Raw genomic sequence first — 12530 nt, forward strand, 5'->3', positions numbered from 1 at the left:
AGTATCACCAGGAAAAATAGCTAGAAAATTGACCTCTACATAACAAAAATAGAAGCTGTCCTGTTGGGATTTGAATTTAACTTGGTTGATTCATTCAGTCATTTGTGGCCACACAGGAAGCCCCATTCATATGATCACAAAGCCTAACAGCTGTTTGTACAGCGAGATTGATCTGATTACTCCTCTCTGTCTTGTGCTGTTTACAGTCTGCTGCCAGTTCACAGAAAGGGAAGAGAATGGCTGCAAAGGAGAAGTTGGAGGCAGTATTAAATGTGGCCCTAAGGGTCCCGAGCATCATGCTGTTGGATGTCTTGTACAGATGGGATGTCAGCTCATTCTTCCAGCAGATCCAAAGAAGTAGCCTGCACAACAACCCTCTCTTCCAGTACAAGTACTTGGCCCTCAACATGCATTATGTGGGTAAGTGTGCATGCGTTCAAGAGAGGACACTACTGTAGCGAATACTGCTTTGCTTACTACAAGATTTTTAAGAAATTGATAATAGCATGGTAATATGTTCATTGTCGTTCTGATTGAGGGACTGTTTGTTGGCAGTAAAGAAATCCTCTCCAGTGTTCTACTGGGCTTTTCATTTGGCCTTGATGTGTAAATAGAGTAAACCTGATGTCTTGAAACATAATTAATGCCCTGCAAGAATAGCACAGTGCCTTTAGCCTGTGTCTGACTGACGAGAAAGCTGCTATGAAATGCTGTGCAGACAAAGGAGCATTGTAACTCATGTCATTGGCATGGAACGAGAGGCTAGGAAAAAAGTTTCATAGTTCAGAGTGTGACCCCAGCAGCAGGTCATTACCTTTCCCTTGGTGGATGTGGCTCTTTGGTTTGCAAACCTGTGAACCATATATGTGCTATAGGTGGACTGGAGCTGGTAGTAAGTCCTTGTATTGCAAAGAAATGGACAAAATTACTAACGCAGCTCAGAGAGCTGAGGTTGAACCTTGGCCTGCAAGTCTGGCTCTGGAATGGTAGGTGTCTGGTTTTAGGTAAATAGAAGGATTGATGTTCTGGAACCTGCTCTCCAGGTGGGTAGGTGATTCATCTAGTGACTGCACATGGGGTTAATTAGGGATCAGATCCAGGCTGTTGAGGTTGATAGCAAATGGTGATCTGCATGAGTACTGACAATCTTGGAGAAAAATGGTTAGCATGTAATTTTCCCATTCTGCAGTGTTTCTTCCTTGTAGATGGCTTTAGAGAATAAAGATGTGCTGCAGTCAGCTAAAGGAAGCTGCTAGTTAAGTAGTTAGAGGATTGTGGTTTTTTGAAGTATCATGTCCAGGCTTTTAATCCTGGCTGAAGAAGTCTTGGCATGTGACTTTCCTTTTTAAATCTATTAAATGTCTGTTGTCTGGAAATTATTTACTTCCATTAAAAACACATGTGGCTTTCTTTGTTCTGGCTCCACGATAGCAGTGTACATCTAGTGCAAAGAGCTGGTGTTACATTTCTGTACCCTTTTCATATGTGTGGGAAGGAATACTTGTTTGTTACTGGTAAAAATCATACAGTAGTGTGGTGGCATGTAACTACAGCTGGCTTTCTTGTATGCACACAGTACCTTTTATAAATTAGTTTATCAGATCAGTTTCTAATGCAGAAATAACAGTTGTGCACTAGGCTATCAAGATATAGAGTCACAGAATTGTTTAGCTTGGTAAAGACCTCTAAGGTCATCGAGTCCAACTCTTAACCCAGCACTGCCCACTCCACCACTAAACCCTGTCCCTAAGCACCACATCTCCAAGTCTTTTAAATGCCTCTAGGGGTGGTGACTCAACCACTTCTCTGGGGAGCCTGTGCTGTGCTTGACAACCCTTTCAGTGAAGAATTTTTTCCTAATATCCAGTCTGAGCCTATCCTGGTGCAATTTGAGGCCATTTCCTCTTGTCCTGTCTCCTGTTACTTGGGAATAGAGACCAACACCTGCCTCCACACAATTTCCTTTCAGGGAGTTGTAGAGAATGATGAGGTCTCCCCTGAGCCTTGTCTTCACCAGACTAAACAAACCCAGTTCCCTCAGCCGCTCTCATAACCACTGAGATCCAGGCCTTTCCCAGCTCCATTGCCCTCCTCTGGATATGCTCTAGCACCTCAGTGTCCTTTTTGTAGTGAGGGACCTAAAACTGAACTCAGAATTCAAGGTGCAGCCTCACCAGCACTGAATACAGGGGGATGATCACTCCCCTACTCCTGCTGGCCACTCTGCTTTTGATACAAGCCAGGAGGCTGTTGGCCTTCCTGGCCACCTGAGCACACTGCTGGCTCGTAAGTCAGTGGGTAATTTCCAGCTGTGACCCAGCCCCGCTTTATAGTCTTTAGAAAACCTTGTCCTCGCTTAAGTAAGTTGAGATACACCCAGAAAAAGTGCTATAGAGAGGGGAGGTGTTTCTCACCTGGATGCTATTTTTGGTACTATACCAGTGGACTCTTACTTTGTGCTCCTTATAGAAGTGGTGTTTTTGTGCTGGTGCATAGACACTCAGCAGTTCTTTTAATTTTTCTTTTGCAATATTGAGTGTCTCTACTTCCACTGCTCCAGCTGGTAGCTGCTGATCAAGAAGAACTTCTAAATCATCAAACAAGTTGCTTGTTTTAAAATATTTTTAGACAATTTCCGGTGATAAAACTTTGCTAATACTTTTCAAATAAAGTTAATCTGTTTCAATTCCTTGGTTGTTGTTTTTTAAGCTCTGTCAATGTGAGGCCAGGCTAAATCAATTTGCATGCCTACACAAGATTCTGTATAGATGTAATTGCATCAATTTACAGTATAACCTGAATTAAAATGGTGTATCAAAATACATAAATTGGATTTGTAAGGAAAGCAAAGTTATTTTCCACCAGTTTGGGAAATTAAGCTTCCTTGAAGTTACATTGGGGGAAATTAAATGCCAGTGTGTAATTTAAATAACAACTTAGCGTGGATATCTTTCAACATGTTAATCTTTTTTATTTGGGAAAAAAATTCTCTGTTCGTATTTGCAGTTAGGAAACACGGTATCAGCAAATGCTGTAGCAGGTGTTCGTGGCTTTGCAATATCAAACACCTGCTGAATTTCTTGTATAGGCAGGATAAGATACCGTATCATAGAAGTGCTTCTAGAAGCTTAGGAAATTAGGTGCATTTGTCTTTGCCCGTTGCTCAAGGAACAATTTGATTAGAGAACCATAAAAATCAGTGATATCTACCAGTCTACATATTGTGAACCTTTTTTGTGAACTAAGGATCCAGAGTTGGAAATCTGCTGAGAACTAGGGGTTACTGGGACTGTATTTTCTGTTTTAAATGTGTTCTTTTTCTTCCATTCATTTGACTTGAAGTTGAAAAGTGAATTGTTTTTGATCAAGTGATGTGATGTATGTTACAGTGTGATTCATGTTCCAGTTATCAGTACTGGGAATGTAATAAAAGCCTCTAGGATGCAATCTGTCCTTTGATACAGCTTTTTCCCTTCCATATCTTTTCATGAAACAGGTTCTTATGTGCTTTAGTGAAGGAAAATACTTGGTTCCGATAACTACTCAACCACAAGTTCACCTGCATGAAATTTAAGTAAATACACATAAAGCAATGCAAACAGCCGTGATAAATTTCTGGTTAGAATATGTAAACAGATTAATTTTATATAGGGAAAATTGCAAAGTAATTTTGTGTATGAATTTTTATTTGTCACATGGTGCTGTGGTTACTGTTCTGGCAGGCATAAGATGTCTGCTAGTGGTCTGCAGTAGCCTTCAGGGTGTATTTTAGCTCCTGCGTGTGATGCTTGTGTTATGTTGCTTTATTTCACAATACTGTTTTCCTGCACATGAATTATGTCCTAGAAGCACCATTAAAACAGTATTTAAATTCTGAAAACTTTCCTAGGTTTTTCAAGTGTGTTTAAACAAACATGAAACTGAAACAACAATTTGGGAATGTCTCTGCCTGAAAAATTTTTGTTCTATGTGTGTCTGAGTTCATACGTGATGGTCACAGGATCATCTCAAGCTTAAAAGCTGATTGATCACACCCAGTATCTTTCTTGAAGTACTTTTGGTACATCCTACAGGACATTTGCCAGATGATTTATTAAAAACTTAATTTAAAATTACTAGAGATTGGGATTAAAAGGAGTTGACCTTTGTGCCTGATTTTTTTAATTTTTTTTTTTTTAATTTGCCATGTGTACTGGATATCTGTAAAAACAAGTAGGAATTGGATAAAATGGGATTGCAGTCCAAGTAATTTTTTTTTTCTTAGTCACCCATCCAAACAGTTTGGCTGAAGAGCAGCTTATGATAAATTTGTGTGCAGTGTGCTATATTACGGGCTGTAATTCTGACTTTGATAACACTGTCTGTTACTGGGTAGAATGATCTAGGGGGAAGGAAGCTTAGAGAACAAGCCAACTTTTTTTGTCCACAACTGTTATATAATGTGGTTTTGTTAAAATTTCATTAAAATTGTTTTGTATAAACTTAAAGTAGCCCCTCCTTCAAGAAAGATCTATGCTAGCTAAAATGGCTTTCTATCTCAAGCCTCTATGTAGGGCAGACTAGAACACTCTGCTACTGCCAGGTTTCATTGTTTTCTTCTGCACTGTAGAGCAGCTCTGAGAAGACAGCCACTTATTTTTTTTCATTCTTTTAATAAAGAAGGTGGGAACAGTTGAAACCACATAATTTCCTCCTGTGAAGGATAAAGCAATGCTGTTTGTGCTAACTGGTAAATACTCTAAGATAGGTGGGAAGAGGAGAGATAGGAGCCTATCAACCTGTCACCAGATTTGGAATTTAAGTACTGTCACGATAGAGGCACAGAATTGCACTAAATACTTAGTGTTTTCTTACTGAAGATTAAAAATAATAAGAGTTTTCTATCTTGGACTGTACTCTCTGTCATTACGAAAAGAAAAAATAAATTCTTAAGAGAGACATAAGGAAACTGTTCGAGCACTTGAAATAGGTGGAGGGTGCATCATCTTTCACAACCGTGTTTGTAATCACAGTTATTGAACTGTGTAGTTATTACCTTAATTGCTTAGTCACTTCACTTGCTAGATGTGAACTACTTGCTATGAATGCTACCTTTAAAAAGGAGGCTTGAGGGAATAGAAAACTGAACTTACTGCCATCCTGTGTGTGCTGTTTACTCTCCGCTTTGGTCTGCTCAGTTTTCTTCAAGTTCTTGTACTTTAATTAGATCTTTTATTTGGATTGCTTTTTGGTTTTTTTCTTAAGAGGAAAGATACAGTATTTGGTAGAAACGCAGTAAAAAGTGCCATCTGAAGTTTGAATGTGAGAAAAAAGAAGCAGTTGTTCATTCCAGAAACAAAATTGTTAGAAGAGGGTGTGTGATTAAATGTGTAAATGCACCTAATGCATACAAAGGCAAAGCACTGCTGAGATTCAGCATCTCTGGTTTTGCTGTCTCATGTCTTCTGTCTCCCTCTTGCCAGCAGCATTTGGATAAATGGGTAGTAGAACTATTTTCCGAGTGTTGCTATTTTAAACCTTAGCTATTTTTAACCAAATGAAATTTTATGACTTGAACTTGGTCTTTTTTTCCTTAAAAAAATTACTTGATGTCTTAATGTTCGCTTCTTGGATAAAATGCAGTGTCTGCTGTGGTTGGTAGACACAGAAGACAGTACAGAGCCTTGCATGCTCAAAATAGAGCATACCCTTTTTTCTCCTTCCAGTGCTAGAGACTGCTGATTCCTGTACTACTTCCATAGTGTCACAGACTTTTACTAAGCTACTTTCTCAGGTTATGAATACCTACAGGTAACTTCCTGTGTAGAGCTGCTATCACTTCTTATATAAAGAAAAAAAAAAGAAAAGCAAATAACTTACTGGAAAGGAGATGCTTAAAATTTTGAGGTTTGCTTGACTTTAAGTACCACTCTCATGGTAACATAGCAATTTATGTTAACAACTTAGGCTATATTGTGACTGTTTATATTTTTGCAGTTCCATTTTTGTGTTCTTTTCCAGTGTTCTTCAGGTTCTCCATGACTGTAATTAGTCTCAGCGTTGTGATCATTAGGCATGCTGTATTATGGCAACAGTTTCTGCATTGTGGCAGAACTAGAATCAAAAGTCTATTTTATTTGTTCAGACAATACTGTGAATCTGTGTAGGGAACTTCGTTCTTGGATTATTTTTACTTAGAGTGACCAGTCTGTTACACATGTATAATTTTAAGAAACAGCTGTTGAAGCTGGTGGCAGTACCCCAGTAATGAGTAAATAGTTTTGTTGGCATTGTTTTCACTGAGATGTGCAGAAGTTGACAGCAGGATTTCTGAACTCTGTTTATAGTTGCACTGTGTTATGACTGGGTAAATACAAATTTTCTTGTTGCAAGTATCTTTAGATGTGTTCTTTTTTAGTTTAGAACTAATTTTTCTGCATATTTTCTGAAGGGCAAAATATTTACTGTGTCAGCTCAAAGTACAGAGCTTCTTGGAGTGAGTAACATCTGTTTGGGCAGCTCTGTCTGAGTGGGAGTATGAGGAAGAAGTATGCCTTGGCATTGCAGTGCAGAAACATCACTCCTCAAAAATGCAATATGTCTTACAGCCCACTGTATTTAATGCTACTTTGAACGGATATTCAGTTAGCAGTGAGGAGACAGGCTAGATGAAAACTACCTTTTGTGGTGCTAGTACAGGTGCCTCTGTGGCTGCTCATGACTGGTAGGGATTTTGGAATTTTGTGCTCTCTGAATGACTTGGCTTCCAGGTTGATTTCAGCAGTGTGTTTTGCATGAGCTGTGTGTTGGAGCCATCTCTGATGCAGGAGAGGTTATTCTGCGTGGTGGCAGAGGTTCTGTGTGACATTGCCTTATGTAATAGCAGATAAAGAACTAGCCTTGCTCTCAGAAGGACAGCATAGCTGTACCGGTCAATCCAGAAGACCCTGTTTAGTTGAATTATCCTTCAAAGGTTGCTTAATGCCTATTGAGGATGTACAAGAGCTTTTTGTCTCTTTTATCTAACTTAAGAACACATTGTTGTTAGGGCTCCTTCTGGGCTTGAGCTAGACTTTGCTGAAAAGGCCACAGAATCTTCCTGGTACCTTCTGCATCATGCCTTTATGTACTGCGAGCTCTAATGTGTATCTTTTAAAAATCATCCACTCTTGAGATAGCTGATTTAGACCTAGACAGTTTATTAAATCTCTGTGTAAATTGTTGTGTAACCAGTTTGGTGACTGGTTATCCTGAGAATTAGACATGCTGAAAATAGAGGTGCCAATTGTTGTTATAGTGCTTCTACCATATTAAATACAACCTTTCAGAAGCCTCTCCTGTGTTATTGGTACTTCCATGTTGTGGCCAGACAGTTATCTGAATAAACTGAAATGAGGACAGTCAGGGGTTAGACTGGAATGAAATGACTAACTTGGTCATGCACTGATCCTGTGTTGAGTCAGGAGAGGCGATTTTGGTGGCGTTCTGTGGCTCATGCCTTGCTGCTTTACAGCGAGTTGCTTTGCAAGTCTTTGCAAGAATAGACTCTTTGCCCTCATAGGATATGGGCGAGTGGGAAGTTGGGCACCCCAAATTTATTTCCTGGTAGAATCCAAGCAATTTTGCTGTTACTTTCTGGCACTCCAAGAGATGGTGTGATTTTATTAAGAAATCTTACGAACTTTTTCATGTGCAAAGTTATCAATTTAGACTGAACCTGCAGGAAACTTGGAGTAATAATGTGAAGTGGACACAAGGGATCTGTAATAATGTAAATGAGCACTAAAATGTTTCATAAAAAGGATGGGTTGGAGCTTTGGTAATGCTCCGGAAGCCTTCACTGTATGCAGTATGTCAGTTTAACTCGGACATCTGGGTTGACAGAGAGGTGATATGGGTGAAGGAAGCTGGAAGACACCTTGGTGGTACCCAAATAGAGAGAGATTGCTGAAAGGCAATCTGTGAGCCGGTGCTTACTGTGACAGTGAGCATTGCACAGTAAGAGGTTTTCATCTAGCTGAATCAACAAGTTGTGAATGAGGTCATGAGCTAGTTAATACATGCGTTCTTGTCTGGCAATGTTTAGCTTTGCTTTTCTGCTTATTATTGTTTTCACAGATCTTTTTCTCTGATGGGGACTTAATCTGTACAATCCTGCACAAGAGACGGTAGAAGTTCCCTGCTTCCTTGTGCTCCTGAATAGGCACCGAGTACTCAGTACATGTGTTTATAAGGTTGGCAGAAAGTGTTTTGTATAGCTGGAAGCCTAAATATGCGATTCTGATTCTTGATGGCCTAGCACTAGGGTACTACTACTGTATTCAGGAAAGAGTTTATTCTCTTTTATCTTTCTCTCTTTTTTTTAACATGCATTCTTTACTGGAGTGGGAATTGGGTTTCACTGAGCCTGCTGCTCACATTTAAACAGAAATGTACTTGGTGAGTTAAAAGGGACAATACATCAAAAACCAGGAGCGAAAATGGTATGTGTGGCCTAAATCAAGGGAGTGGAGTGCTCATTGCAAATGTAGAGCTCAAAAAGCTTTAGATGGAAGTTTGTGTTAGTTACTGTTAACCCGTGCCTAAGAGTTACCCAGCAGGTTGACTGTGTTTCAAACTGTAAATCCCAATGCATGGAGAATCTCTCCAAAGGGATGTATATTATTGACATGAAGTTTTCTTCTGACAGAGGAGGTGCAAATGAAAACAAAATGTAATTATTTAGATGAGAAAGCTACTGTGAGAAATTTCATTTCCTGGCTTTCTGTTTTGAAGTAGAATCTCATTTGTGCCCTACACTAATTACATCATTTGTCCAGGCAAGAACAAAGGGAATAGAATATTACTGCTAGTGTGTCTGAATTGGAGCATGTTTTTCTTTTCTTCTGCAACAAGACAGTTTGGTAATGAATTATTTGCTTTTACTTTTTTGACAGAGACGTTGTTGATAAAAATGAGGTTGGTACCACTTTGGGAATAAGGCCTCTGCAGCAAAATGCAAATATTGCAGTATGAAGTGTGTTGAAATCTCTCTCTTATCAAGTCACAAGAGGGAATTGTAAATAAGAGTGGAAGGGAACTACTTTAAATGTCTCTTACTCTCCCTCTCTTCAAAATCTAATGGACTGGAGAAAAAGGCTACTTCAAAGTGAACATTTAAATTCCAGCCCAAACTCGTGAGTCTGGAGTTCATTGCTCAGGCTCCTGCAGTAACCTTGGCTGTCTTATGCTGCTTACCAGTGCATTGTTACAAACATCTGTGCTGTTTGGAAGCCCTTTGTTTAAAAGACATTTATGTGGTAGTCTTCTCATATTTTGATTTTTATTTAGATATTTTATATTTTAGTTTAAGTTGTGATCATATAACGAAGAATAAATTTCCATCACTTCTAAAAGACTCCTGTGTAATATGGCTGTGTTAGAGAGCGGTTCCTCCCCTCTGGAATGTCTTGCTCTTACAGAAATTGTGCTAGCACCACTCAAGTACATCATTGTGTGGCCAAGAAGCAGATTTGCATGTGATAGAACTTAAGGTAAAGAAGATGTCAGACCTTAAAGGAAGATGCAGTAAACAAGTATCCTTAGACTCTTTATAGACTAATAGCGGAATAAAAGTCTGCATGATAATCTACAAGAAGTTGAGTCCCAGGCTACAGTGAGAAGGAAGAAAGGTTTAGAGAGATTTGTCTCAGGTGTCAGAATGATACATCCGTGTGCTGTGTGGGTTGTTCTTGCAGAGAGAATTGTCCCTAACTAAGCAGTGAGGGGAAGGTGGTGAACACAGTAAAGATGAGGTGTTAAGAATGTCTGCAGATGGTGTGAGCGTTTCTGGAGCTGGCTCGTGATGCTGTAGTGTGGTGCAAACTAGTTAAATGTCTTCATGGAAATCCTGCTGAGGAGTTCCTGCTCTTGTAATTTGGGTATGTGGTAGAAGGAAGGTGGTGAACAGAGAAGATGAATTCCATGAAATACGTGTTTTCGCTAAGAAAACTGACCATGTGGAACACCTGCAATCTTATGTTAGCTAGAAGCGTGGTATTCTGTATAAAACAGCTGCTAAAAGGAAACTGTTGTAGTGCTGTGTTTCAGGCCCCTTGAAAAAGCTCGAAATAAAAATATTAGAATGGTTTGGATTGGAAGTGACCTTTAAAGCCCATCCAGTCACCCCTGATGTGAGGGACATCTTCAACCAGATCATGTTGCTCAGAGCGCTATCCAGCCTGACCTTGAATGTTTCCAGGGTTGGGGCATCTACCACTGCTCTGGGCAACCTGTGCCTGTTATCTTCTTTATAAGTAATTTTTTTCTTGTATCTAGTCTGAATCTACCCTTTTTTAGTTTAAAAACATTACGACTCGTCCTGTTACTACTCTCCCTATTAAAAAGTCCGTCCCCATCTTTCTTAGAATTCCCCCTTAAATGCTGTAAGGTCTCCTTGGAGCCTTCTCTTTTCTAGGCCAAACAAACCCAGCTCTCTCAGCCTTTCCTCATAGGAGAGGTTTTCCAGCCCTCTGATCGGTTTTGTAAATGATCAAGTGGATAATGTCCAGAAACTAGTGATGGTGACTTTTATGATACTTCATTTTAATCAAAGAAACTATCAATTATTTCAGTCTTTGAAAAGGCCCATCCTCAGATAAACATGCAACTTGTCACATGTACTTTATGAAAGTACTTGAAAAATTATCTTTAATTTTAAATATGCAAATTGTGATTTTCCATTTTTTTAAAAGGGAAGCAGATGAGCTTTGTGTGTCATCGCTCCTGTTATCTATTGTATCTGAATTGGTCTTTGCTTGGCATATTGTGCGTCTGATGCCTTTCCTTAGGAGCATGTTGCTAGTTAGCTTCTTGAAGACCTAACTAATGGTAGAATTCTAGAGATGGCTTATTGAAGGTGGCAGATAGAAGTAGTCTTGAACTACTTCTACATAAATACTGATTGACTGTGAAACTGTATTTTTTCCAAGTGTGGGAACATACTACCTTCTCAGGCTGTTCTGTTGTAGCTGGTTGTCCCACTGCTTGTGAATGCTTAAGTTAGAGTTACCTTGTTTCCTTCAATGTTATAAATTAACTCCTTAAAAAGGCTGTGCCTAACCTTGCTGAATAGATGGATGAAACCTTAAATGTTGCTGCAAGTGCTAGAGTGAGTTCTTCCATAGGTTTGGGTTTTGGCTACAGGGAAGTTGTTAGCTGTTACTGTTTTTTTTCCTAACTATATTTCAGTGCCAGGCACTTAAGCTGACCTTCAAGAAAGTGTACTGCATTGTGATGGAGAGGTGTGAAGTAAAGATTGGTAAGGGCACCCTGTGCTGGGTTTTTGAGCTGCAGTCTGTCTGGGAAAGAGGAGAGGAGGGACATGTACCACCCAGTGGTGAAGTGGCCTTCGAAGTATGCTTGCTTTAAGTATCCTAATGAGAACAGGTATGAAAAAAGGAGGACCAGTGTTGTCCTTGTTGGAGAAGCAGTTGAGCAGCCAGACTGTAGTCTTGAAGAGTAAATCTGTATCCGAATCGGATCTTTTTCCACTGTCTTACTAAGTGTTAACAAGAAGTGATGGAACTGCTGGTGTAAGTGTCTACAAATTCTGGGCTGTGGATAGTCTTATCCCTGATTTATGCAACACTGATAGCTTGAATGTGCTTAAACTAGTATGGAGAACAGCCTGTGTCCCCCCATCTGAAATTATGGGCATGCAAAGTGTCTTTAAACCATGAAGATATAGTGGAAGAATTAAAATGTGTAATGGTAATCATCTGGGGAAGGTGTTCTGTTGTGTCCTTTGCTTGAAGAAAAGGATTTTTTTATATAATTTGACTGAGTTTGTTGGTTGGATAGGCTTATTTCCCTGCAACGCGGAAGCTTGCTTTCAGTTGGAAGGAAAGGGAGACTTAGGCCTGTTTTCACTTTGTTACGTTGTTTATTTTAATTAAGTCTTGTTAAAATACAGTGGATTAAGTCCAGTTCTTGACATCTAGATGGAATCTTACAGAATATGGTAGTGTGCTTTGTGTTTTGATGAGAGGAAAATGTAGATGCGTGAATTTTAAAACCAAATGAAAACAAAGATAGTTAGAGATCCAAATAACTTGGGTGTTAATTCACATTTAGAAAGTTGGGATTAGATGTAGTATTTTCTTGAAATGTCAACCTCTGTGTCTTGTTACAGGTTACATCTTAAGTGTTGTGCTTCTGACTTTACCAAGGCAACATTTGGTTCAGCTCTACCTGTACTTTTTGACTGCACTGCTGCTTTATGCTGGGCATCAGATTTCCAGGTAAGAATAAATGGATTATTTTTGTTAGCTTGATTTGGGAAATAGAAAAATGACTGGTATTTTATTAATACCTTATATAAATAGGATTGGTCTGGTTTTGTAGAGGCCTTTTTGCCTTGCCAGGAACCTAAATATATGTTTTTTTGTGAAAAAATTTATAGAATTAAATATACAGTCAGGTATTTCTGGTGTGCTTTCATTGAAAATGAAAGGACTCTCAAGCAACATTTCTGTGGAGTGTAATGTCCATTAATCTGAGGAGAGAAAACA

General features: G+C 39.2%; 1 protein-coding gene across 2 annotated transcripts in view; it reads left to right on the forward strand.

Annotated features, from left to right (window-relative positions):
* The window catches only part of RNF145 (ring finger protein 145), a 44785-nt gene that overhangs the window by 7582 nt on the left and 24673 nt on the right, over window positions 1-12530 (forward strand). For both annotated transcript variants that reach the window (XM_054079281.1, XM_054079280.1), the window contains exons 2-3: window positions 207-420; window positions 12152-12260. In XM_054079281.1, the coding sequence (XP_053935256.1) occupies window positions 237-420; window positions 12152-12260 (293 nt within the window). In that variant the 5' untranslated portion in view covers window positions 207-236. The remainder of the gene's footprint in view (window positions 1-206; window positions 421-12151; window positions 12261-12530) is intronic.

Source organism: Cuculus canorus, chromosome 14 (assembly GCF_017976375.1).
Source record: "Cuculus canorus isolate bCucCan1 chromosome 14, bCucCan1.pri, whole genome shotgun sequence".
Lineage (NCBI taxonomy): Eukaryota > Metazoa > Chordata > Aves > Cuculiformes > Cuculidae > Cuculus > Cuculus canorus.